At 45.1% G+C, this 27,964-nt stretch overlaps 1 protein-coding gene across 2 annotated transcripts; it reads right to left on the reverse strand.

Annotated features, from left to right (window-relative positions):
• Nucleotides 1-280: 280 nt before the first annotated feature.
• On the reverse strand, nucleotides 281-27,735 carry COG4 (component of oligomeric golgi complex 4). 2 transcript variants are annotated; one of them, XM_019941251.3, is made up of 19 exons: nucleotides 27,547-27,734; nucleotides 25,821-25,903; nucleotides 25,003-25,117; nucleotides 22,094-22,268; nucleotides 20,435-20,628; nucleotides 18,114-18,219; nucleotides 17,429-17,586; nucleotides 16,639-16,697; nucleotides 14,197-14,330; nucleotides 12,339-12,457; nucleotides 11,612-11,778; nucleotides 10,642-10,807; nucleotides 6,499-6,561; nucleotides 3,381-3,497; nucleotides 2,682-2,774; nucleotides 1,702-1,785; nucleotides 1,398-1,499; nucleotides 1,021-1,149; nucleotides 281-799 (listed from the first exon to the last, which is right to left on the reverse strand). In XM_019941251.3, exons 1-19 carry the CDS (start codon nucleotides 27,715-27,717, stop codon nucleotides 665-667), a joined length of 2,370 nt encoding a protein of 789 aa, XP_019796810.1. In that variant the 5' UTR covers nucleotides 27,718-27,734; the 3' UTR covers nucleotides 281-664. The 2 variants fall into 2 exon arrangements, with proteins under 2 accessions (XP_019796810.1, XP_019796818.1); XM_019941259.3 differs by lacking the exon at nucleotides 6,499-6,561 and having other exon boundaries at nucleotides 27,547-27,735.
• Between the last annotated feature and the right edge of the window lie 229 nt (nucleotides 27,736-27,964).

A 27,964-nucleotide genomic window follows, 5' to 3' on the forward strand; every position in this document is an offset into this window, starting at 1 on the left:
CTTTTTTGTTCCTGCTGGGAGCAATTCCCACTTCCCCTGGCACTGTGGGAAACTGCCCCTGGGATGATCCAACTTCTGGTGCTGAGGGCCCAAGAGATGGGATGAGGGTCCGGGATTGGATGAGGTACCTGTTATCATGTGGGTCCTGGTGGTGGCCATGTGCCTCTCTGGGTGTGGGAGGAGGCTGAGGATTTAGGCTTTTGCCTTCACATTTCAGTGCAACTGATGGACCTGTCTTGCTCTGTAGCATCCAGCCCTTCCTGGCAACAGCACACTGGCATCTCTTCAAGGAGTATCTTTATTTAGGGTGATCATAAGCATCACAGCCTCTCCTCGGAATAAACCTAATTCCTTAGGTCCCTAGATAAACCTAAGTCCTTTAAGACTGGCAGCCCGTTTGCTGCAGTGTCCAAGGACGAGAGAATGACTACCCGTGCAGGAGACTGGCCTGCCCTGTCTTCCCCACCTAATTAGGAGCCAAGGGGGACCTACCTCACTTGGTGGGGAGAGACTGTCTCCCAAAGCACCCTGACAGGTCTGAGAACAGAGAGTGGACTGCGTCGGGGCCTTGTTTCCCTGCTGCCAGCAGTGGAACAGTCTGGGCTGTGGCCACTTAGGGAATGGGCCCCAAAGCGTGATGGGCCAGGTGGGGTCACCCTGGCAGTTACAGGCGCAGCCTCTTGATGTCCTCGCTGCGGAAGTCTATGCGCAGAGCCAGCACCTGGCGTACTTCAGCAGGAGTGAGGCGCCACGTCAATGGGCCAGAGTTCGCGCCCCAGTAATCTAGGATCTCGGTCACCTACGGGGAAGAACAGAGACGAGTCAGCAAGGAGGGGCTATCTTGAGAGAAGGCCTTGGGCTCCACCAGAGGCAGAGCAGGGGTGCCCAGGAAGAAGGTGGCCTGCAGGGCTGGGTTGCTGGTGGAGACTTGGTTTTGAGGGAGTGGCAGGGATTCAAATTTTATCTCTGCCTCTCTTCCCAGTCACCTTTCCCTGGCTAGGCCAAGGGAGCCCTACATACCCGCTCCAGATTGAGGATTGTGGCCATCTGGGAGAGCCGGGCAAACTTGTCTCGGATGGTCCAGGTGGTCACCGTGGTGAGGTAGGCAATGAGTGACCTCAGTTCCTTGTCAAACTGCAGACCGCCCAGCTGCAAGGGAACACGGGCCCAGTCACTGTTTAAGGTCTGGCCCTCTGGCCAAGCAGAACTGGCCCCCAATTTCACTCAGTGCTGGGCTGCAAGGCCAGCTGGGCCTCAGATGGTGCCTCAGCTGGCCCCACTGCCTCAGGGCAGGACTGAGCCTAGATATGCAGGGCCTGGGCAGACAGAGGGGACGGACTTGTCTTCCTTAGAGGGAAAGCAACAGAGCAGGGGGGCCTGTGCCTCCTTGACATTACCCGGTTGAAGGTGGACTTTAGCACCACTTTCTCCAACTCGACTGCGACAAGGCTGGTCATGAGGCTGGTCAGGCTGTCGTAGATGACTGGAGACAGGCTGGCCTGCAAACAGGTTAGGCATCAGCGGGAGTCCCAACTCACCCCTCTGCCTCCCAGGAGTCTTTCTCCTGTGGGAGTATTTCTATGGCCTGGGGCTCGGAAGAGCTTCCTGGGTTCCCAGCAGGAGTGTGATGAGAAGCCTCAGGCTGCTGACTGGGGCAGAGGTGGGTAATTCTATAGGCTGGTCCCAAGAGCCCCTGCTCACCTTGAACTCTGCCATTTGCTGCTCCAGATTAAGGATGAACTGTTGTACCCAAGGGTCATTGGCCTCATAGTCATTGAATTCTTCCTATTATCAGGAAGCAAGGTGGGTCACCAGGGGCGTCTCCAAGAAGGACCATTCACCCCCACCCTTGTAGCTTATAACTCATCCAGCCTAAAATCAGCTTAAAATCAGGCTGGCAGAAACTGCTGCTGTTTCTGCATCACGCTTCTGACCAGCAAACAGCCCCGGGCTGCAGCAGTGGCCCACGCAATATGGCAAAGCTCCTGGCAGTTTATCCCCTCTTGTATCTCATGTTATACAGGAATGAAAAGATTAGGCTAGAGGGGCTTCCCTGGGGGTGTGGTGGTTAAGAATCCACCTGCCAATGCAGGAGACACGGGTTTGAGCCCTGGTCTGGGAAGATCCCACATGCTGCAGAGCAACTAAGCCCGTGTGCCAAAACTACTGAGCCTGCGCTCTAGAGCCCGCGAGCCACAACTACTGAACCCGCGTGCCACAGCTACTGAAGCCTGTGCGCCTAGAGCCCACGCACCGCAACAAAGAGTAGCCCCTGCTCACTGCAACTAGAGAAAGCGCACGCACAGCAATGAAGACTCAATGCGGAGAGGGAGGGAGAGAGGGAGGGAGAGAGGGAGGGAGAGAGAGAGGGAGAGAAAGAGGGAGGGAGGGAGGTCCCAAGTCTATAAGATGTGGGGCAAAAAGAGCCTCAATAAATGAGAATGCGTCAGGTCAAGGCAAACTCCCTTTAGGTGTCTTTCGGAGCCCTCTGACTGCAGGAACAACCTGTTTCTGGGAGGAACCACCTGTTTCTGGGACGAACCTAGCCTTCGAGCACAGGGGAAGTGGGCCTGAGAAATATGTAAGGTCTAGTCTGTTCAGACAGCTCCACTGCACTCCAGCTGTGGGCTAGGGAATGAGGGGTAATCCTGGGCTTTGTGGCCGTCCGTGGTCAGGCTGACCTCCTCGATGTTGTGGGAAACAGAGAGAAAGGTGTTGATCCAAGGCTGCACCTGCGGCTTGATGGCTGTGCTGCTTAGCTCCATCAGCCCTTCCTGTAGGACAAGGCAAAGACGCATCAGACACAGAAGGCACATGCTTCCATCCCTTCCCTTTCTCCTGCTCTACCCATCCTTTGACTGTCAGGGCATCCTTCCAGTCATGAGGCTTTTCTGCAGGCCCTGTCTGAAGTCTAACAGAAATAATGCTAATCAAAGACTCCAGGAACAACTTGTTCCTTTCCAGATATATTCTGATTCAGGTCCAGGCCAGAGATGAGACCATGGGGTTGGTCTGTTAAACTCTAGAAAGAAGAGATTTCTGAGTGCCTGGTACTAGGCAGCACCTTCGGCTAAGGCCAAGCAGATCTCAGTACCCACATGGTTCAATTTCCTCTGAGGACCCTTCTGAGGGCTCCTGGCACTGTGGAGATTCTAGAGGACCAGAATGCCATCTTGTCAACGTGACAGCTGCACTGCTGAAAAACCTTTAGTCTTCAAGGGACTCGCACAAGTTCAGTGGCTTGTACTCTGCTCCCTCGTGCCTCCTCTTCCCCGCCTCCCGTTTTCTTATATGCATGAAGCCCATGATAAGCCAGTGACAATATTCTCAGAGCAAGACACAGGCCCAGGATTCAGGCAGCAGTTGAACCTGGGGCTTACCTGCAAGAGGTCTCGGAATTTGTTGGACACGGCAACCAAGTCAGAAAGGCAGCTGTCAAACTTGGCCTGGGCCTGCTCCCCTCCAATGCCTTGGTTGAACAGCTTGGTGCAATCACTCTAGGGGAAAACACCCAGCCATCAGGCTTCGTAGCATGCCTGGGCCATGGGCGTGTGAGGAGGGCAAAGAGGCCAACATTCTAGCCTTCTCTGGGAGCAGCTCTGGTCAATCCGAGGCAAGAACCCTGGCTGGGTCTCAGGAAACCTGGATTTGATCCCGTGGCTAGTCATTTGGCTCCCACTTCCCTCTTTGTAATATGAGGGTATTGGTGTCAGGGGGTGTGAGTAAGAAACACAAATATCAGAAGTTTTTCACACCTTTAGAGTCAGGCATTCCTGGCTTCAAATCCTGGCTCAGCCATGTATTAGTTGAGCGACCTTGGTCAAGTGATTTAAAGCTTCTGAGCTTTAATTTCCTTGGCCATAAAGTGGGAACACATTCCTGCTCCCATGGTGGTTTTGAGAGTTGGATGAGATGATGCACAAAGTGCTTAGCCCAGTGCTTGGAACGTAGTAGGCACTAAGGAGACACTAGCTATTGTAATAGGATCTGCTTAGTAAATAATTTGGTCTGGCTGCCCAGGGGATATTGTCATGACCATAGGTAAGATTTAAGTGTTTACTCTGTGCCAGGGCCCCAGTTTTAAGCATTTTACTTTTATTAATTAAAGTACCTTTCTTATGGAGTAGGCACTATTATTATCCCTACTGTATAGATGAGGAAACTAAGGCACCGGGAAATTAATAACTTGCCTAAAGCCACACAGCAGTAAGTCGTGAAGCTGGGATTCAAGCTGGGAATTATGGCTCCAGGGCACCTGTTCCTAATCCCACACTAAGGTCTAGCTGCAGAGAATGCTACAGGGGGAGCTGCTTTGGGTTGGCAGAAGCTGCCTGCATTTCCTATAGCCTCCTAACAGTTGGTGCCATTTTGGCTACAGTAGGAGCAGCTGTGAGGAAGAGCTGCAAAGGGGCTGATCTAGCCGGGAGAGGTCCTTGGTCCCTGTTGCAGCTCCAATACTTACTATCTTTAACTAGCCTTTTAACCTCATCTGTTAAACGGATGTCACACCACCTGACCTGCCTATCTCAAAGGACTGCTGATGGGGTTGAGAAAGAATACATGTGAAATGCAAATCTAAGGGGGAGGGGCGATTTATGGGAATTGTTTTTCCAGCTCTTTGTTACCCTTCTTTTCATTCACTTGGCTAATTCTGCTGGCTCAGTTCTGAATTCCTAACATTTCCCAAAAACTTAATTCAAAATCCAACAGACTAATTAACGTTAAGGAAAAAATCTGGAATACAGTCTAACGTGCCATGACTTGAAAACAACAACTACCTTGTTGAACACTCATAATGTGAGAGACACTACACTGCTGGTAGTTAGTGAATATTGCTCTTATTTTATTCCATTTTAAGGCCTTTTTGGGGGTGAATTCCTAATCTGGTCCAGTTTACACTGTAAACTCCCACCTGAGTGCTCTCTCCGAGCCTCCCTCAGGGACCCCGTCAGCAACTAGGCCCTCTTCTCACGTGCTGGCTCCCGGCCTCCTCAGTCCGCCCAGCCCTAAAGCCAACACTCAGCACCAGCCTCGGCACTGAGCCCCATGCTTCTGTAGCCAAGCATCTTCCCTGGTATGAGTGTCCGCTGGGGAGGCAGGACTCTGGCTTCCCTCTTCTCCCAGAGGCAGAATTGGGGAGTGACGGAGAGCTGGGCTCTTCGTTTTCTAATACTTAACAAAGTGATTGCTCCATGATGTTATGTATAACTACTAATACAATCATTAACTACCACTGCATGCCACTCATGTACCAGGTGCTTTATATTCTTGTTCAATTCTCACAACAAACCTGTGGGGCAGAGAGCATTACCCCTGTATACGAAAGAGGAAACTGAGGCTCAGGGAGGTTAGAGAACTTGCTTCAGGCCACACAACTGGTCAGTGGTCAAGTGGGGACTTGAACTCAGGGGTATGTGACTTCCAAGCCCAAGCAATTTCCACTGTTATATGGCCTTCCTTAAAAAAATGACAACAGGGCTTCCCTGGTGGTGCAGTGGTTGCGAGTCCGCCTGCCAACGCAGGGGACACGGGTTTGTGCCCTGGTCTGGGAGGACCCCACATGCCGCAGAGCGGCTGGGCCCGTGAGCCACGGCCGCTGAGCCTGTGCGTCCGGAGCCTGTGCTCCGCAACAGGAGAGGCCACAACAGTGAGAGGCCCGCGTACTGAAAAAAAAAACAACAGCAACTGGTTCTGTATAGGGTTAAGTGAACCCTATATCATCATTTTTTTTTTTTTCCGGTCACGCCACGCAGCTTGCGGGATCTTAGTTCCTTGACCAGGGATTGAACCTGCGCCGTTGGCAGTGAAAGCACAGCCCTAACCATTGGACTGCCAGGGAATTCCTCCCATATCATCTTCATCTCAAAATTTATAGAGGGCTTTATCACTTTTTTTTTTTTTTTGCGGTATGCGGGCCTCTCACTGCTGTGGCCTCTCCTGTTGCAGAGCACAGGCTCCGGACGCGCAGGCTCAGTGGCCATGGCTCACGGGCCCAGCCGCTCCACGGCATGTGGGATCTTCCCGGACCGGGGCACGAACCCGTGTTCCTTGCATCGGCAGGCGGACTCTCAACCACTGCGCCACCAGGGAAGCCCGGCTTTATCACTTTTATAAAGTGCTTTCAATCCTGTTTTTTTTATCGGGCCAAGCAACAAACCCAAAGCAGGGCACCATGGAGATCTGTATCTTGTTTCACAGATGAGAGAACTGAAGCTCAGGGAGTTAAGGGATTTGTCCAAGGTCACATGCCAAGTATGTGCTGGAAGAGCTAATTTGAATTGATCTCCTAACTCATGGGTCAGAGCTCTCCCCATAGTTCAGAGATGTCCTGCTACCATGTCATTCACTAATGAATCCCCTCAAATGCTCTGAAGAAGAGCTGGCTCAATGCCAGGGAATGCCATAGCTCCCACTAGGAAGAGTGCACAGGGCTCACTCTCAAAAGGAGGTCTGGGGAGGCTACAGCCACTGAAAGCTGATAGGCAATTTCCCCTGTACCTCCAGTGTCTTCTTCAAAGTGGAGATGTTTTCACTGCAGACTTCCACATTGTTCAGGGTCACCTGGGAGACAAGGACAGAAGAATGTGACTTCCTGATCACTATTATTTGTACCCACTCCAAGGCCAGACTGGCTGACAGCTGCACTCCTGAGGCTCAGGGTGGGGGTGGGGGGCGCTAAGGACCACCCACACCAGTGTCATCAGGCAGTGGGCTCAGGTCTCAGTGGGCAGAATGGTGAACCAGGCTCGCCCTTTCTCCTGGGCTTGACACAAAGGCAGCGAAGCCATCTGACCTCAGAGGTAGTGACCCAAGGTTTCAGGTCTTTTTGTTCCATGTTTAGGCATGCAAGTCTCGGAGAAGTCCTTGGGCTCCAAACCTCCAAGTCCAGGTCGGTGATGCAACAGCTGACATTGATTAAAGAAATGCTTCCTGAGAGCCTACCACCTATGAGGCATTTTCTCATCATTAGTTCTTTGGCTCTGTTGAATACCTTCTTCAAAACAAGTATAGTTGACCCTTGAACAACGCAGGGGTTAGGAATGCGGTCGAAAATCAGCACGTAACTTAGAGTTGGCCCTCCGTATCTGCATCTGTAGATTCAACCAACTGTGAATTGTGTAGTACTGTAGTATTTTACCATTGAAAAAAATCCACGTATAAGTGGACCTGTGCAGTTCAAACCTGTGTTGTTCAAGAGTCAACTGTATTATCAAGCCAGCTCACAGGTGGAAACATGACTCCTAAGAAGGTGAAATAATTCACCAAGGTCAGTCAACTTTTGATTCAGCAAATATTTAAAGTGCCCACTATGTGCCAGGCACTGTTCTAGGTACTGGGAAGAAAGCAGTTAACAGACAAAATCCATCCCCTCGCAGAGTTTACATTCCAGAAGGGAAGTCAATAAATAAGTGTCAGGTAGTGATAAATGCCATGAGGAAAAATAAAGCAGGGTAGGAGGACAGCATTTCAAAGAGTGACAGGATTAGAGCCAGGATTAGAATTTAGGTCTCCCCACTCTAGGCCAAGGGCTCCTTCCTTCATAACTCAATGGCCTTATGAGTTTGGTACAGAAACACCAATCATAAAAAGCAGCATGTGACAAAAGTGACAATTAAGGTAAAAACTGCTATGGTCATTTAGAGGAAAGACACAATGTTTTGGTCTGAGGCATTCTAGGAAACTCCATGGTAGAGTAGGTAACTGAGTGGAACTTAAAAGGCTGGAACATAATTCTGATAGGAGAGGAGGGTGAGTACATTTCTCCACCCCCATCGGCCTCCTCTAGTCCAGTCTCCTGTTTGATATTATCTTAATGGTACTTAGGATTATCTGATATTGTCTTGTTTGTTTCTTGTTTCCCTTTCCTACTAGGATGAGAGCTCCAGAAGGCAGGGATCTAGTCTGTCTTCTCTACAGCTGTATCTCTAGCATAGCACCGTCCAAGAGAACTTTCTTGATGATGGCAGTATTCTAAATCTGAACTGTCCAGTACAGTAGCAATAGCCATGTGTTGCTACTGAGCACTTGAAATGTGGCTGGTGCAACTCAGGAGCTGGATTTTTAGTTTAAAATTAAATTTAAATAGCCACACCATACTGGGCAGTGCAGCTCAAAAACCTAGAACAGTGCCTGATATATAGAAGTTTCTCAATAAATATCTGTTGAATGACTGAATGAGTGAATGACTATCTTCTGGAGAAAGGATAACATAAGCAAATGCAGAGTGGCATAAAATCCAAAGGTATTTGGGGACCAGGAGAGTCAGTGCACAGACATGTACAGGGAAATGGCAAGAGGTGGAGCTGCAGAGATGGGTGAAGTCAGACTGGGAATTGGGAGCTATGCTGTCCTGTGGACAACGGAGTGGCACTGACGATTATATAAAGTGGGTGAATGCCACACGAGCACAGCTCTTGTTTGGGAATACTAATTTAGAGGCCTTGTGTAGGAGAGATTAGAGTTTGAGAAGATCACATTGCCTTTGAACTGGTGTTCTGGTGCCATGACCAGGAAGGCCGAGGTGAGGTACTTCGAGGAGGGGCTAGTATTTCATGAGATGAGTCAGAAGCTTCAGGATTTCAGGGTGAAAGAAGAATCCCATAACCCCAGGGATTGAGATTAGGATGTCCCTCCTGTCTTCCACAAAAATACTGCCCTTGTCAGTGTGCTGCAGCTAATACTGCAAGATCACGCTGCTGACAATGCTGCTAAGACCACTTGCATGGTGGATGGATGAGACTTGAGGTCTTTCATTAGCATGCCACAGCACAAGGCTGCTAACATCGCAAGCTTCCAGAGAAATAACTGCACTGTCATGACAGCTCAAGGATGAAGGCCACAACATAAATGTTTCCAAGGCACCTGAGGGCATAAGTAAAATCCGTCATGAGGGAAAAATGGATTTGAGTTCAAATGGTATTGATTTCAAATACCAAAAACTTTGATGTCAAAGTTTCCTTGTACTGACAGTACTTGTAAGCATGGATTCACTGGGCTTATCGCTAGCTCATGGTGAATGATACATCAGCACTGTTGGGGAATTCATCTTGACAGCCAAATGAATCAAGGTGACATAAGAAATAGGTCCTACAGTGGGAGTGATGACATTTTAAGTACTTGGCATCAGGAAAACCAGAAAACTGTCACCAAGCATTTAGCATCACCTTTTCTTGTTGGCCTTATCTTCTGGGCCCTCAAACAATGAAGCTGTCTGAATGGGAGCAGCGAATGTGTGAACACACAGCAGCCAGCCTACTGGGGACTCGTGGAGCCAAGGGATGGAAAACAGGACTAGAGTGACAGGATGGATCAGATTCTGGAGGCCTTCAACAAACTGTCAGGCAAAGATGTCTAGTTTTGATATGGTAGGTAGCAAGGAGTCATTTCTGAGCAGAGAAATGAAAGAATAAAAATAAGTTCTATAAAAAATGAAATAGAAGGCAAACAAAATGAAAAATTTAAGTCAGTTCATGATCATATGAAGTTGGTTGCCAGAAATTTTGGCAAAGTTCTCCAAAGGTACTATATTTCAGAGGCAATAGTTTCTTGGAGTTCATCCTCTTTTTTGGCATCAACCATGACATCCTAAAAAGATAGAACCCATGCTCAGGGAAGATATTTTCAATGACAAGGAGAAAGTAAGGTTTCCTAAATAGACTTCATTGGATCTGAGGACTAGTTACTGTGGGCTCCCCTGCATAGGGGCAAAGTAGATATTAGCATGTTTAGGCTTCTGTCTCTGAAAGCAACATCTTAACTCTTTTGGTGTTATAGGCCCCTTTAAGAATGATAAAAGCTAAGGACCTTGCTTCTAGAAAAAAAAAGTGTATACATTTTTGCATCCTACCCCCAGGTGTTCAGAGACCCCATGTGTGGACTGTTGACTGAGAGCTCTGCTGTTGGATGCTTCCGTCAGGTCTCTAAACCCCAGGAGCCAAGCAGACTCAGAGCCTGGCCAGTGTGGGGGTGGAGAAGAATGACCTCTGACGGCGCTGTACCCACACATGAAAAGACACCATGTGCCAGAAACGCCTGATCACAGGCCCAGGGCTCATCTGCATTCTTTCTGGCTCATCACAAATTAGTTGTTACCCTGTATAAATCCCTTCGTCCTTCCACGATTCTCCTTCCCCAGCTGTCACACAATGGTAAGACTGCCGTTCTGTGTAGCAGGACTTTAAGAAGGTCACCTTTCTGAGGAAGCTGAGAGCCTGAGAAGTACGCTAGAAAAGCAGTTTGGTAGGCCTAACGGGTCAGCCCCAACCCATGTTGTGGGATGTCCTCAGGGAAGTAGTCTGGGGGCCTGGCACAGATGTAATCCAAGCTTGATACTCAGTGGAGCCCCTCAGCAGCTGGGTAGTGCTCTTGGGAACAAGTGCTGGGGAGAGCTGAGGCGCCTAGCCTTCCAGGCAGGGAACAGTGCAGTGCATGTCCTGGCTCGGGCTGCTCTGAAATAGGTCCCTGGGTAAGAAATGGTTTCACAACCTACTAGGAGGAGCTTTCCTTAAAGGAGGAGTTTTCCTTGTATATAGATACTGGAGGAAAAGCCTCCAGTTGAAGGCTTGTTATACTGTGGCTTAGAGTTCACAGTTCAACCCCTTGAGATAAATTGAGCAGCTCACAACCTGTGGGGCTACCTACCAGGAAGGACAGCTTGGCCTCGTCAGTACTCTCGATGCCTTTAGTGTCAAATTTGCCCTGCTGGAGGCTGCTATGCATGATGTTCACGGCACTTGTCACCCCACGCTGGATGTCCTGAAAAGTGGTGGCTGGGAAGCCCATCCGCAGCTTATTACACAGAACGTCCCTGGGGGGCAGATTGGCATATGAGGATTGACAGCACTCAACCTGGCCTCCAGTTCAGCATCACCAAAGGGCTCACTACCCTGACCCAGAAGCATAAGTTGCTCTTTCCAGGGAATAACCAATCCTTGAGATCACCACACAAGACGCTTAGCAGCCAGGGTATGAGAGGCCAACACCCTCTCAAAGGCACTGATATGAAAGAATACAGAGGAGACTGGCCAACTCTTTACTCCCTATGAGGCTTTCACTTAACGCCACTGAGCTCCAAAATACTCAAGAGAAGGCAGTACAGCTTAGTGAAAGGCAGTACCGTGTAAGAGTTGAGAGAATAGGTTTTGAATGTCACACTCTACTCCATATTCTACCATTTATGAGATGTGTGATCTCCCTGAGCCTGTTTCCTCATTTACAAAAGAGAGCTAAATGGTTCCTACCTCATAGGGTCGCTATTAGGACCGAACAGGAGCAGGAAGTTAGCACAGTGCCTGGTCTGTAGCAGTGATAATTATCATTGTTAAAATTACAACTACTGCCCTCATCTGAGCTGCCTGGTCTCTTTCCTAGGTCTGAGGGCTAATAACCCCTCCAATCCAGTCCAGGGAACACAGTTTTGGCCTATAACATATCTGGTTGCTGTACAACTGCCTGGAGTCAAGGATGTTGTGCTACGGATGGGAGCTTATACCCTGTATAGAACTGAACTACAGTCATAAGGAAAAAGAGGAAAAAACAAAATGGGCCTCAGGAAGCAACCACAACTAGGACCTTTTTGCCTCCTAGAAAGCAGAAAGGGTGTTAACTGTACCTGAAGTCAGACTCCAGCTCTGTGGTGGCGAGGTTGATCATGGCACAGAGACAGTCGATGCTGGAGCTAGACAGAGCCCGCCCAATGCACTTCTTAACAATGTAGAAGACATCATCCACCATGCTGGATGTCAACTGGCCCTTCTCATAGGTGTCCAGAGCCACAGCCTACACAAAAGGCAAAGCATCCAATGAGGGCCCCAGTTCTGTATGTCACGGTTCTAGATGGTTCTAGAACAGGCCCTGGCTCTGCTCCCTTTTCTGTACCTTGTCCGTGTTTTTCCCAACATAGCTTATTCTGGTCACAGCTTGGTGTGGTTCTTCCTTGCCAAAATAGCTCACTTCCCTACTAATCACCACGTTAGGAAATTAAGTATTTAGGGCGTTTGCCTTGGGAACATCTGTTATGTAGGTTGTAAGACACCAGGCAAGGCCCTTCTTTCCCAAGGCTCCTCACTCACATACCTCCAGAGAGGCAGGGAACAGGTAGGTTCCCTGAGGAGCTGAGGTGTTCTTTTGTGATCCTTGGGAAAGAAGTCCCAGTTGGGTCCACAAAGAGCCTGATCACTCCAAATATGCCCTCTAACTATTCAAAGCAGTACACTCAGTCTGCATGCAAGGGTATTCTCAAAGTAGGAACAAGAACTATGACATGCCTCGGCCTTTCCCTTCAGCCTGGCTTCTTGGACAGGAAGCCCCAATTCCCAGGGATGTGTCCTCTCTCCTACCTTGTTGACAGTCTCCCTCATGAAGTATTCCTCCATGGTAATATATAGACCAATTAGCTCCTGCATGGTGCAGCTCAGTAGGCAGTTATTGAGGAGTTTGTCCAGGGACTTCTGGTGCTCTAGGAGACAGCCAAGAAAGGAATACTCACTCTTCTTCCCCAAGGGAAATGGATCATTTTTTTTCAGGTCCCTTTCTAGTCTCTGTTCCAAATCTGTACATGATTTACATGGTTATAATCACAGTACCAAGAAAATTTTGTATTCTGCTTAGAAATTATATCACAAATATTTCAATGTTTCTACATGGCTTAGTTCTTCTTTTTAGCTTACTTATTTTTAATGGCTGTGATATCTTATCATGTAGATGGTCTGTTTTTAGACACCTGGGTTATTTCTAAACATTTTGCCATTATTAGAGATAACTGAAAATCATAGTCATTGGAGATTTTAGTTAATGTTATTGTACAAAGAAGTTTTTACTTCTTTTCCATTATTTCCTTAGAATTAACTGGTAAGACTCAAAAGACATAAGCTTCCAAAAAAAAAAAAAAAAAAAAGACATAAGCTTCCAAAGCCAAAGACTAAAATATATTGGGTACAGACCATTTCATTCTCTAACCAGTGCTATCCAACAGAATTTTCTGTGATGACGGAGATGTTCTATATCTATTGTCTAATATAGTACCACTATTAAGTACTTGAAATGTGCTTAATATGATAGAGGAACTGAATTTTACATTTTATTTAATTTTAATTAAATGGCTTGTGGCTTCTGTATTAAACAGTGCAACTCTAAACACACATGGTTATTATTAAAACAGCAATAAGCACCAAACTCTAAATGAGCATGAATCCTCCTTTAAACACCAATTCAGGGAATTCCCTGGTGATTCAGTGGTTAGGACTCCGTGCTTCCACTTCAGGGGGCATGAGTTCGATCCCTGGTCGGGGAACTAAGATCCCGCAAGTCACGCAGCGTGGCAAAAAAAAAAAAAACCCACCTGGGTCATATAAATAATTCCCTTGCCGTGTATTATTGATACAAGCCATGCAGAATGCCACAGATGTTGGGTCAGTTTCAGGTCTCCAGTTCAGGGAATCCTGCCTATACTCAACCAGTAGGAATTAAATGGTCTTCTTAAAAACGTGGAGAGTCAATTTGTCCATGAAATAGGACCATGGCACACCTTTTTATTCAACATATTTATCCCTTCCAAAATTGTGACTGGAGGAACTGGGAGACTGAGGGAGGGAGTGAAAGGCTTTCTTTATACCATGTACTCTTTTTATATACTCTTTATACTACATATTCTTTTCTCAATATTATACCTCAGTACTCCATTGAGGTATAATTTATATACCATAAAATTCACCCACTGTACATGTACAATTCAATGATTTTTTTTAGTAGTTCTATAGAGTTTTGTAACAATAGCCACAATCCAGTTTTAGAATATTTCTATCACTCCTTTAAGTTCCCTCATGAAATTATGTATATTTTTTTGTTCTATCTACCTACCTATCTATCTTGTGCACATATCACCTACTTAAACACCAATCCCTAAATCTGAGCTGGTGAGGAAGCATAGTGTGGGGAACAGAGCAGAGGAAAATCATTGAACCACTCTTGCCTTTAGCTTTCCTCATCTGTAAAATGGTTAGATGGCCTCAAAGAGCCAGTCCAATTCTAAAATCTGGGAAGTCTAGATTTCCTCCTGGGAGTCAATTTGTCCACAGACCCCCCCACAAACTAATAAGCCCCAATTATTTCCTTATTAAAAGATCTGTGACTTAAGTATTACAAAACAGAGCCAACTATACCCCAACCCATCCCAGAGAACATGGGAAATGCCTTTACCTTGTTTTACTTCTTCTGAGGCCATGGAGTCCCCCACCTCAAAATCTGAGCTGATTCTTTTCCTGAGGAAGCGTAAGTACAGCTCACTGCGGGCATTCATCAGGGTGACCTCAGTCAGGATAGGATCCAGTTCCCTGAGACACATGGAGCAGAAAGAATAAGCAGGACACTGGATTCCTTCAGATATAAGAGCTACAGGGAAAACATAGTCCCAAACTCCCCTTCCCCCTGGGCCCAGAAGGTTCAGCTCTGCCCGATGGACTTCCTGGCTCTGCTGGTCCAATTATAATCAGTGACAGCTGTCAACCACATATTCCATTTGCATGTTTCACCTGAACTATTCACCCCCTAAAATCCTGCCAGGGCTAAATAAGAGATTGGGAGACGTATTTTTGTTAGTGGTTTAAAATGATCTATTAGTAAAAATGATTGATGCTTCATGGGAAAGAAATCACACCTCCCTAAGTCCTCATGTGGCTGTGCTGGGATTTTTTAGGGTACATCCTTAAACTGTGTCTCACACCCATTCATCTATCCAGATGAATAGCCAAAACAATCTTGGAAAAGTAAGGACTTGGAAGACTCACACTTTGCAATTTTAAAACTTACTACAAAGCTACAGCAAACAAGACGGTGTGGTTTTACTGGCATAAGAATAGACATACAGATTAACTAACAGTCCAGAAATCTTGACGTTTATGGTCAACAGATTTCCAACCAGAATGCTAAGACAATTCAATGAAGAAAGAGTAGTCTTCTCAACAATTGTGCTGGGATAACAAAGATCCACATTACCAATAATGAAGTTGATCCCCTCCCTCACATTATAGAAAAAATTAACTCATTTTCCACACTGAAGTCCAAGAAATCTTTTCAAAACATAAATCTGGTCATACCGTAATCACATGATTTCCATAGCTCTTAGGATACAAGACACTGAATGGCCTGACTCTAACAACCTCACCAGGTTCATCTCATAGCAGGCTCTTGCCAACTCGCTGCACTTCAGCTATACTGGCCTTCTTTGGGTTTTTCAAATACACAGGGTCTTTACACGTGCTTTCCCTGCTCTACGTGTTACACATTTCACCTCTTATCCTATTTACTCTTTCCGTGCTGCGCGGCATGCAGGATCTTAGGGATGGAACCCAACCAGGGATGGAACCCCTGCCCTCTGCATTGGGAGCATGGAGTCTTAACCACTGCGCCACCAGGGGGTCCCCCTATTTACTCTTAAAGTCTCATATCTAAGGTCATTTCCTCACGATTTTTTTTCTTGAACTTCATCAGCTTAGGTTACATCCCTTTATTACATGCTTTCCTGTACTCTATGCTCAGTATGTTGTAATGGTTAACAGCACCAACTCTAGACTCAGACTGCTTGGATTCTATTCCTGGCTCTGCCACTTTCTAGTTGAACAACCTTGGGCAAGTCACTTAACCTCTCCAGGCTTCAGTTTCCTCATCTGTAAAAAGTGTTTATGGATTAAATCAGTGATCTTAACTGGGGGCGACTTTACCTCCTGGGGTACATTCGGCAATGTCTGGTGATATCACGCTACCAGCATCTAGTGGGTTGAGGCCAGGGATGCTGCTAAACATTTTACAATGCACAGGTAGTTCTCCACAACAAAAAAATTACCCAGCCAAAATGCCAATAGTATGGAAGCTGAGAAACCCTAGATTAAATGATTTAATATTGGTTAAGTGTTTAGAACAATGTCTGGCAAACAGTACACACCATATACATGTTAGCTATTATTGTCTACTTTATAGACCATAAATGCCACAAAGAAAGAATTATGTCTGTTTTGTTCACTTTGCTTTCTGACATATCCCCAGTACCAAGGACCAGTGCCTGGCACGTAATAAGTATAGAGTAAAAATTTACTGATTGAATGAATACACTTTTATGTTTGGCATTTCTTTTAATAAGCAGATGTTACTTTTATTAGAAAAAAGTAAAAGTTAAAAATTTTAGGATAGTAGTTACTTTTGGGGGAGGAGAGTCACTTTGGGGAGTTCAAAAGTATTGGTAATGATCTAGCATTCTTTACAAAACACAAATATGTTATACATATGCTTTTGTTTGTATGCTATATTCCATTTAAAAAAAGAGTCATAGGGCTTCCCTGGTGGCGCAGTGGTTGAGAGTCCGCCTGCCGATGCAGGGGACACGGATTCGCGCCTCGGTCCAGGAAGATCCCACATGCCGCAGAGCGGCTGGGCCCGTGAGCCATGGCCGCTGAGACTGTGCATCCGGAGCCTGTGCTCCGCAACGGGAGAGGCCACAGCAGTGAGAGGCCCGTATAACCGCAAAAAAATTTTAAAAAGTCATAGATAAAGTATTTTTAAAACATAAACCACATTGTAAGAGAGCAGTCTCTGAATGATACTTGATTACCAATTCAAACTCCTATGGGCTGAAGAAAAGCGCATTACCTTGGTTCTATTTTTTCTGATGTAGAGTTTCTCATCAAGTTGCTCTGGACATGCCGGAACTGCAATATACCACAGAAATGAGAATGCTCTTCCTCTCCCTCCTTCTTTCTGCCCCTCGCTGGTCACTCCAAACTTCTGGCATAAGTATGTTTAGGTTTAGTTTGTTTAACAGACAAGCCAAAAGTAGGCTCTCAGGATGAGGCGCCAAAGACTTCCTTGTGATTTATAACGCTAACATTCACCTCTGTTATCGCACTTAAAAGTGATGCTAGTGCTGTTCCAATGGACTACTGTCTAGAGTCTCCCAGAGTTCTAGAAATAAAATTGTATGGGGCTACTCCTATTTCTAAGTCCTACTCCTACTTTATCTGCTCAAAGGAATGGAGAAACAAAGTTCTAAAACAGCAAATGTTACACCTTTAGCACTTAAGGAATGAAGGAGAAATCTGAGACAAATTACTTAACACTGAATAGGACCTTAAGAAGTAAAACTCCATTAAATCTCTAGAAGGCACTCTTGTACATTTTGTGATAGAGAAGTGGTCTAACGTTTCTGTTGTGTTCCTTTTAGGAAGCCCTTTCTACTTCCTTCTCAGTCATGTACTGAGGCCATCATTAACTTTACAACACCTCAAGTCCAAAGTAGCTGGTGAGAGGCAAGAAGCAGGCCAGTCTGCATTTGCCATTTTTCTCCTTGCTGCACCTTTTTTCACTCCCCTCCCTAATTTATTCTATTCAGTGTTGCTCGCTAATGCTACTACTAAACCACCTATAAGCCTCCCCTGCTCACCTGCTGGTGGTAGTCCCTCTGCTTGATGAACTTGTCTACCACCTTCTCCACCTGTCTGTCACATTCCACCTGCAGATATTTTATCAGGGTATAAAGTCTCCCTGGGCCATAATAGGTTTCCACTATTGGTTGATGGGTCTCTACAATTCGGGCAATCCCTAGAAGGGAAAAAGTGACAGGGTTGTATTCCAAATATTCTTCCCACAAGATAAACTCCTTTCTTCCATCCAGGACTGACCTGGGGTCTAATTCAACCCTTTTTGGCTGTTTTACTTCCCAAAATGAACACAAATTGTACTCGTCAGTGCCAGGAGTTGCTAAGCAAATCTGTCTATTAAATATGCACAGTGCTTAGTAAACCAGCAGGCATTTGATAAAATATACTAATAGTTTCTACAGGAGCATCTTTGGAAATAAGCATCACTTTTCCCAGTCATTTATTTTGGGGTTAAATTCACTCTTAGAGTTTGGGTCTCGAGGACTAGGGAGAATCAAAACATCTGAGAGACGCTAACTAATCTTTGCTAATCAGGTACTGAATTGGGAAGTTAATTCTCCAATAAGTCAACACACAGCAAACCATAGGATTAAATTAAAGGCATCAGGCTAGTGAGGAGAAAAGAAAAGCTAGTGATGCAGGTGTTATAAGTGTCTCCAGTCTCCCGAGAGTGGAAAAAGGGCTTGCCTTCAAACAGAAGAGTGAGTGTATCTGCAAAGATGACTGCAGCTCTTCGATCACTCATGTCTGTCCCTAGAACCAACAGTAGATTCTCCTCAGCTTTACTGGCCACCTGAAAAAGTAGAAAATCCGCACTTTTTTTTTTAAAGGTTAACTGCTCATATTTCTGTTTTGAACATATATATGCACATATATGCACAAGAGAATGCTAAAGTTATTTTTTCAACTTTTTTAAATTTTATTTTGTCTGTGTTGGGTCTTTGCTGCTATGTGCAGGCTTTTTCTAGTTGCAGCGAGTGGGGGCTACTCTTCGTTGCATTGTGCGGGCTTCTCATTGTGGTGGCTTCTCTTGTTGAGGAGCATGGGCTCTAGGTGCGTGGGCTTCAGTAGTTGCGGCACGCAGGTTTTAGAGCATGCAGGCTTCAGTAGTTGTGGCTCGTGGGCTCTAGAGTGCAGGCTCAGTAGTTGTGGCCCACGGGCTTAATTGCCCCACGGCATGTGGGATCTTCCCAGACCAGGGATGGAACCCGTGTTCCCTGCATTGGCAGGTGGATACTTAACCACTGCGCCACCCAGGAGTCCCCACATATATTTCTTAGACCAAAGGCTAGCTTCAGTTTTCCAAAAAGACCTCCCATTGGCTTTCTTTTTCCCTTGATGCTTGAAAGCCTAGGCAGCACACAGGAACATCCCTTGGGGGCTCTGGGTTGTCCAGGCCTCAGGGAAGACAAAGAACTTAACACAGTTAACTCTTCTTCCATTCAGAGGTATAAATAAAGCTTTCCTTTTCTTTGATAACATCTACAGTCATTAAACTGGGGGGAGAGTCCCAAGTTTCAATAATTGTTTCAAAGTATAACTCAAAGTTATTATTAATGGTGCTTCGTTGAGCAGGGGAAGGAATCTGGGTACTTGGAAGGGATTTTTAAGGGATTAACAGTAGAAACCATTTCCAGGTTTCAGATGGCAAAGTACTGATTAAAAAAAAAAAATACTGATATAAGAGTACCAAAGGGACTTCCCTGGTGGTGCAGTGGTTAAGAATCCGCCTGCCAGTGCAGGGGACACAGGTTCGATCCCTGTTTCAGGAAGATCCCACGTGCCGCGGAGCAACTAGGCCCTTGTGCCACAACTACTGAGCTTGCGCTCTAGAGCCCATGAGCCACAACTACTGAGCCCACGTGCCACAACTACTGAAGCCTGCACGCCTAGAGCCCATGCTCTGCAGCAAAAGAAGCCACCACAATGAGAGGCCTGCACACCACAATGAAGAGTAGCTCCCACTCGCCACAACTAGGGAAAGCCCGTGTGCAGCAATGAAGACCCAATGTAGCCAAAAATAAATTTAAAACGAAAAAGTCCCATAAAGCAGTTATATTTTATTTTTAGTTAATTAATTTTTAGAATGGGTAAAACATACTTAAACATTCAAAAGAAACAAAGGAGTGTCTGGTGAGAAGTAGTTCTTCATCTTACCCATGTCTCTTGGTCTCCTAAGTCTCCTCTTGAGAGGCGACCACTGTTAACCATTCCAAAAATATCCTATGTTTATATAAGCATACATTTTTACTGCCACTCCCTTCATTTTAAACATGAATGATAGCATACTGTTATTTAACTTAACCAACCACACGTTAGAGAGTAAAATGTGTCAGCACATATGGAACTGTCTCATTTTTCTTAATGGCAAAATAATGTTCCATTATATAGAATTGAGGGGGTGGGGACAGGATGCACTGTGACATATAGTTAAATAACAACAACCCTGTGCACATATGCCTACTGATGTTTGCTTCTCTCCATCTAAGGATGGGCTGGGTGGAGGCGAGCTGAGAAAAACTGAAGCCTGTTTCTTTTTCAGTTTTAATCTTAAGTGACCTCACCTGCTTCATCTCAATTTTTGAGACGTAAGCCTGGGTTCCCCCCTCACCACCAAGTCTTATTTTGAGACTCAAGCTTGGTTATGAAGTCTTAAAACCACTAACCAACTTCTCTGAATGCTCTTAAAAGAAGCCAGTCCCTGGTTGACAGCCTGGAAAGGGTGATTCAGCTTGTCAGAGAGTCTGCATTTTAATTTTTCTATACTTTCACTTGGTCTGTTAGAAATAAATGTACAGCAGCAGATGTCCAGACCATGCCTGATACACAGTAGACTGGAAATAGGTAAGTGTTGAATGAATGTATGCATCCAGTCCTGCCAGGATACAGCAGAAAAGGGGAGTCAAATCCAGAGGTAAAAAAGTATCCACAGAAAATGTATCCACCCAGTGCCCCAATCTGCAGGTGGAGAACTGTACATTATCCTGCCAAGCAATCAGGAGTCATACCTGCTTGCAAAGGTATTCTGAGAACTTGCTTAGTCCCTCCTCATGCAAACCCAGCAGTGGGAAGATCTTGAAGAAGCGCTCCACCTGGGGCAGATCCCCTTCCTTAGTGGCAATGGCAAACTTCTCTGTGACAATGGCTTTGAGACGCTGCTCAGCTTCCTGCAGCAATTTCAGGTTGGCATCAATCATGCTGCCTGCATAATGGGGAGAAAATGAGAATTAAGGTAAAGAATGGTACTATGTCAGGTATATGCCACCTGGTCTGCACATTCCAAAAATATGTAATGAGCACTTAGTGTGTGTAAGATGCTGTACTAACAATATGGATGATTAAGAGAAGGGCTTTCCGGGCTTCCCTGGTGGCGCAGTGGTTGAGAGTCCACCTGCCGATGCAGGGGACACGGGTTCGTGCCCCGGTCCAGGAAGATCCCACATGCCACGGAGTGGCTAGGCCCGCGAGCCATGGCCGCTGAGCCTGCGTGTCCGGAGCCTGTGCTCCGCAACAGGAGAGGCCACAACAGTGAGAAGCCCACGTATCGCAAAAAATAAAAAAAATTAAAAAAATAAAAAAGAGAAGGGCTTCCCTGGTGGCGCAGTGGTTGAGAGTCTGCCTGCCGATGCAGGGGACATGGGTTCGTGTCCCGGTCCGGGAAGATCCCATATGCCATGGAGCGGCTGGGCCCATGAGCCATGGCCACTGAGCCTGCACGTCCGGAGCCTGTGGTCCGCAATGGGAGAGGCCACAACAGTGAGAGGCCCATGTACCGCAAAAATAAAAAAAGAGATGAATCAGCCATGATCCTATTGTCAGAGAAGTTACAATCAACTGAACAAAATAAGATTTGTGTGCAGATAACTGTAATAAAATTCAGTGTATGGTAAGTGTCATAAGAAAGGTGCCACAGTCACATATCTGGTTGAAGTAATCAGAAAAGCCTTCCTAGAGATGATATTCCATCTCTCAAAGACGGGCAGGATTTTGATACCTGAGCAGGGGGAACATACATTCCAGGCAAGGGGAATGAAATGAGCAAAGGATTAGAAACAGAAAGATGCAGAGTATTGCAGATAGTACATATCCTGGTATACAGAGGAGCTCAATAAATGTGTGCACAATGGATGGACGCATAACTGAATGGCATGAAATAAGGCTAGAAAGACAGAGTGGGTTGAGATCATAGAAGGCCCAGAATACCAAGCTAAAAATTTAATTTTAAATTAAAAAATATATATATTTATTTATTTGGCTGCACTGGGTCTTAGTTGTGGCATGCGGGATCTAGTTCCCTGACCAGGGATCAACCCCGGGCCCCCTGTATTGGGAGCATGCAGTCTTATCCACTGGACCACCAGGGAAGTCCCTAATTTAAATTTTATAAACAGGCAACATGGTCAAGTGTAAAGAACCCACGGGTAGTAGGTCTGGATTCAGTTTTCTTTTCCGTAAAGTAGGAAGAACAACTTCTGCCTCGTGATGGTCTAGGACCTACACAGGGTCTAGTACCAGACAAGGAAATTTCCTAACAGATGTCCTTTTGCTGGTTGAGACTGCCTAGTTCAGATTACAGATGCTTGTACCTAAACTAGAAATTACAGATGTTTAAACTAGATTACAGACGCTTGTAACTAAACTACAAATCAACAGTTTGGGATGCCAACCTTCTTTGCCCTGTCGGCTGAGCTCGATGACTGACTTGTCCAAGCACAAGTAGCGATGAATGTGGGCTGCAGCCTGCTCATAATCTTCATTTCTCAAAGCAGTCTGAACTCCATCCATGCAGAACTTCAGGTCCAAGATGTCATCAGCTCTCTGAATGGCCTGATAGAGGCGATTCTGCAAAAAGACCTGGTGGTTAGAAACAATGTCCTATTCTTTCAAAAATCTCTCTCCAGAAGGTAGAGAGTTTCAGGGGCTGAATGTGATTAACCAGACGTCCTTTTCAGCTTTCACTGGTAAACTAAAAAGCACCACCACTACCACTCACAAAACTTGTTGACGATGGTCAATACTACTGTTGGGTATCACACAATTTTATTTACTTGACTGACCAGGTCATTTATTTTAATGGAAGTAGGAACGGGAATAATCCATATTTATATTTGGCTTATACTGTTTAATTTATAACACAATCAAAATGTATTTGACATTTTGGGGACATGATATTGTAAACCAGGTAATAAAATATGCAAAATACATGAAAAGTATTTTTATTTACTTTTTATATATTATCTTTATCAGTATTTCATTCTTTTTGTAAAATTTTTATTGGAGTATAGTTGATTTACAATGTCCTTACAATGTTTTTTTTTTTTTTTTTTTGGCTGCATTGGGTTTTCGTTGCTGCATGCAGGCTTTCTCTAGTTGCAGTGAGCGGGGGGGGGGGGGCTCTAGGGTTCACAGGGTCTAGAGCACGGGCTCAGTAGTTGCGGCACATGGGCTCAGTAGCTGTGGCTCGCAGGCTCTAGAGTGCAGGCTCAGTAGTTGTGGCGCACGGGCTTAGTTGCTCTGCGGCATGTGGGATCTTCCCAGACCAGGGGTCAAACCCGTGTCCCCTGTATTGGCAGGTGGATTCTTTTTTTTTTAATTTATTTTATTTTATTTATTTTTGGCTGCGTTGGGTCTTCGTTGCTGTGTGTGGGCTTTCTCTGGTTGTGGCGAGCAGGGGCTACTCTTCGTTGCGGTGCGCAGGCTTCTCATTGCGGTGGCTTCTCTTGTTGCGGAGCACAGGCTCTAGGCGCGCAGGCTTCAGTAGTTGTGGCACGTGGACTTCAGTAGTTGTGGCTCGTGGGCTCTAGAGCGCAGGTTCAGCAGTTGTGGCGCACAGGCTTAACTTGCTCTGTGACATGTGGGATTTTCCAGGACCAGGGCTCGAACTCATGTCCCCTGCATTGGCAGGCGGATTCTTAACCACTGCACCACCAGAGAAGTCCAGTATTTTTGTTTTAAAGAAGCAAGACATTTAAGAAAACTTTAATATGTGAGTTGGTAGCTGTGTGGCTATAACGTTTCATGGTAAATTATTTTGGCAGAATCTGAACAAATAGATATGGAATTGTTATGCTATTTCACAGGGGCAATCTGAGGCTGGGACTGACTTGTTCAAGAACCCAGATCCTGTGCTCGTGTTCAATACAGCAGCTATGAACCACCTGTGGCTAATGAGTGCTTGAAATGTGACTAGTCCGTGGGGAATATCCGGGTGGTCCAGTGGTTAGGATTTGGCGCTTTCACTGCTGTGGTCCAGGTTTAATTCCCGGTTGGGAACTAAGATCCCACAAGCTGTGTGGCACGGCCAAAAAAAATAAAATAAAAATAAAAACTTAAAAAAAAAGAGGTATAAATGTGGCAATAAACTGTATCTTAAAAAAATAAAAAAAAAGACAAGAGATGTGACCAGTCCAAGTGAAGATGTATATGAGTAAAATACATACTGGATTTCAAAGACTTAGCACAAAATAAGGTAAAATATCTCACTGATACCGTTTCATAGTAATTTCCGATATAATGGGTTAAACAAATGTTATTTTTAAATTGTTAAAATTACATTCACCCATTTCTGTTTTGCTTTTTAAAAACGGTCACTGGGAAATTTTACATCACATGTGGGGTTCATATTAGATTTCTTTTCCAATCTGAATGACTTTTATTTCATTTTCTTAGCTAACTGCCCTGTACAATGTTAACCTGTACTGCACCTCCAGTACAATGTTAAAGAGTAGCAGCAAGAGCTAACATCCTTGTTTTGTTCCTGAACTTGGGGGGAGGCACCTAGTCTTTCACCAATAAGTATATTAGCTGTGGGATTTTCACAGACGCCCTTTATCAGGTTGAGGAAGTCTCTTCTGTTCCAAGTCTGTTGAGTATTTTTATCAAAAGGGGTGCTGGATTTTGTCAAATACTTTTTTTGAGTCTATGAGATGATCATATGGTTTTTTTTTTTTTAATTTTACCTATTTTTTTTTTGGCTGCACTGGGTGTCTGTTGCTGCGCGCGGGCTTTTCTCTACTTGAGGCGAGCAGGGGTTACTCTTCCTTGTGGTGCACGGGCTTCTCATTGCAGTGGCTTCTCTTGTTACGGGGCATGGGCTCTAGACACGCGGGCTCAGTAGTTGTGGCACGTGGGCTTAGTTGCTCCGCGGCAACTAAGGGATCTTCCTGGACTAGGGCTCGAACCCGTGTCCCCTGCATTGGCAGGCGGATTCTTAACCTCTGTGCCACCAGGGAAGCCCGATCTTATGGTTTTTGTCCTTTATTCTATTGATATGATATGTTACATTCATTGATTTTCAGAGGCTAAACCAAACTTGCATGCCTGGGAGAAATCCCACTTGGTCACAGTATAGTCTTTTTTTTTAATATATGTTGCTGGATTTGATTTGCTAGTGTTTTTGAGGATTTGTATGCCTATATTCATAACAGCTATTGGTCTGGAGTTTTTTTGTGAGACCTTCGTCTGGTTTTGGTATCCTGCATTAGGTTTCTATTGGATGGTGCTACTCTAATTTCTAACGTGGTAGCTTCTCTACTGCCCTCTACTAACTCAAATATCAAAAGCTCAACGGGATTACCTTGGCCAGGTCAAGCTGACGGACTTTGCTGGACACATTCTCAGCTAGGTTGCAGGTAAAGGTGATCATTCCAGCTAGCTGCTTTGCATCTCCTTCAATCAACTGCAGGTTGGGACTGGAGACACACATTGTCAGCACACATATCCATAGGAGTAGACAGTAGAAGAGATGGAAAAATTTTTTTTGCAGATGGAGACTACGTCTTCTACTTTTTTTGTACCTCCCTACAACTCTTAGCTCTGTTCATTCTATTCACAGCTTTTTCTCAAGAGTGTTTTAGTGAAAACTCAGGCCTATACTTAATAATAAATTAATTTTAATAACTACTAAAGACACCCCTAAATAAGTACTGCCAAAGAAACTATTTAGATTCCCCCAAGTGTTAAGTGAGCATAAAATGCACTAATCAACAATCTAAGAGGATGATGAAATCAAAGAGCAATTTTTATGACTAGAAAATATACATAATATGTAAAAACAGGGGTTCTCAAACTTGAGCCATATGTCAGAACCACCTGGTATGCACATTAAGCTGGAGAGTCTAGGGCCCCACCCCCAGAGTTTCTGGTATAATAGGTTTGGGGTGAGGTCCCAAAATTTGCTTTTCTAACAAGTTTCCAAATGTTGATACTTGCTGGTCCAAGGACACTTTGAGAACAGCTTAACTATACCCTTAGGTAAACACTTTACCTGGAGGTAATGCTCCTTTTCAATTCAAACTCAACTTGCATTGTATAACAGAATGTTAGGAAAAATAATAACTTATCTAGTGGACCCTAATGGAATTAACAATAGGTCTTGCTGAGATGAAGACTCACCCCATCCGGTGGAGAGTGACCATTTTACTTTCAATGGTGTTTTGCTGCTCTAAAAGAGCATCCAGCTCTCTCTCCACCACTTTCTGAAACACAGAGAAACAACCTGTCATTAGCATGATCAGAAGGAACCTTAAGAGTTATCTAATCCAACCACTTGGCTGAAGGGTAAATCCCATTTCAAATGTCTTCTTTCCTCTCACTAAGCTCCTCTAGGACTTTAACAAACAATACTTCATTTCTGCACTTACCATATTACATAATAATTGTTACCTTATGCGTATCTTATTACATCTAGGAGATGAACACAACAAAGGGAGTACATAAACTTTTATTCAATTTCATTAGCATAGTGCCTAACACAGGAAGGCATTTAAAATATAAAGGCTCAAATAAACAAATGAAACTTCTAAAGTGGCAGTTATAAAAAGTCTCTTCTAGTGTATAGTCAGTAGCCAGAAGCGATAAATATAATTCTCTCTCAGCCAAGGCATTTATTGCACTACCTTAACTAATGTAACCTTCTTATGCTTGAGTTTCTTCATCTGTAAACTAGGGACAGTAATATATACCCCATACGACTGTTGTGTGAGCCAAACAAGAAAACACATATAAAGTGCTTAACATAGCATGTTGCGTATGGCTCAACAAAAGACAGAAGTATCAGCTATGTGTTTCTACTGAAATAGTCCAGTAGGATCCAGAGGAAAACATGCCCTTGACAGTCATCAAATACAAATACAAAACTAATATTGTTTGTTCTGTTTGTAAGACTGACTTACTTTTTCCCCCCATTCATTGAATGCAAGCTTAGTACTGAACTTTATAAAGCACATCTTGCTGAAAAACGTATTAGAAGCTGCTAGAGTTGGTATAAGTTAATATTATATTTGAAAATTCTCAAGATATCAATGACCACCTCTGCTCCAGTATGAAATTGCCTTTTGTGCTCAACCTTAATAATAGTTTGGTTTAGGAAACAGCTACTAAACTTTTAGATTAGAGTTTAGATCTTTCTTCTGACTGGCAAGGAGCCCAAATGGCATTCAAAATTGTATTGACATCAAGTCGCACGGAAAAGTAAAGCAGCCTGCAAGGAATGAATCTTCGACAGAATATAGCCCACGCCCCTCACTGGACACCACGCAGGGGCACAAGAGATGAAGTGACTTGTCCAAGATTAGAACAGTTGTGCCTGAGTCTTAAAATCTCAAGCTTCTATAAAGCCCTGCATTTAACTGAAAGACTAAAATTACACCCCCAAATTCATTCCCCACAGGAGGAAATCTTAAAACGCTTCAAGGTTATTTGCAATGATTTCTCGCTTAAATGAGATAATGGGGTAAAAGGATTTCGTAATTTTTAAAATTGCTAAGCCGTTGCAAGAGAGCCTTTACTCTTATTTTGAAAAGCAAGCGAGTCGGCGTATACCCTCAAGTCTAACTTCACTCTCGCGGAGAAACCTAGAGATTAAGGGCCAGGGAAATCAACGGGGGAGTGGGGGCAGATCCCCTAGATGAGAGGAAAACATGCTTGGGGGCATGAGACTGAGTAAACAGAGAAGTCAGGTCGCCCCAACTACACTCAACTACACGCTTGCTTCTCGAGTAGGTGCTTTTTTGTTTCCTCGGCAAGAAGAGACCTTCCCACAGCCTGAATTTCCCAAGACTGACGGCTCCTAAGCCCACTGCCCCTGCATCCTCTTGGAAAAAGAACCTCAGTCCCCCACCTCCTCGCCGCAGAGCCGTTGATACACAGCTTCCAGCTCCTGCAGCTCGGTCAGGGAGCGAATGAGCTCAGTGGAGATTCCCGAACAGCTGCCTCCTCCCACGCCGTCAGGCGGCGGAGGCAACCCTAACAGCTTCTGAGCAGAATCGTGGTCTGCCATCTTGGTCCCCATTCCTCGCTTCCGGCCCCGCGAGGACCCCCCCACGGCTCGTTGGCGCTCCACGTCTTTGGGGCTGCCCACAGCAGTGCCCAATGAATTTGTAGATTTTTGGGTTTTTTTTTAAAGTCTACTTTAAAAGGTCAATTCATTTCCTATTCTCCTGGAAAAAGTGACGGTCATAAAGTATATTTAAATAATTTTCAATGCTGTGTGGAAGCAAGACAGAAGCAGTAAAAAAAAAAATTATATATACATTCTT

The sequence above is a fragment of the Tursiops truncatus genome, chromosome 19 (genome assembly GCF_011762595.2).
Source record: "Tursiops truncatus isolate mTurTru1 chromosome 19, mTurTru1.mat.Y, whole genome shotgun sequence".
In the NCBI taxonomy this organism is placed as follows: Eukaryota; Metazoa; Chordata; class Mammalia; order Artiodactyla; family Delphinidae; genus Tursiops; species Tursiops truncatus.

Coding starts and splice junctions, on each gene's coding strand:
- COG4 (XM_019941251.3), bottom strand. CDS start 27,717: ATGGGGACCAAGATGGCAGACCACGATTCTGCTCAGAAGCTGTTAGGG. Junction 16,698..17,428: donor AGAGGGACTACCACCAGCAG/GTGAGCAGGGGA, acceptor GGTATATTGCAG/TTCCGGCATGTCCAGAGCAA. Junction 1,500..1,701: donor AGCAAATGGCAGAGTTCAAG/GTGAGCAGGGGC, acceptor ACCTGTTTGCAG/GCCAGCCTGTCTCCAGTCAT.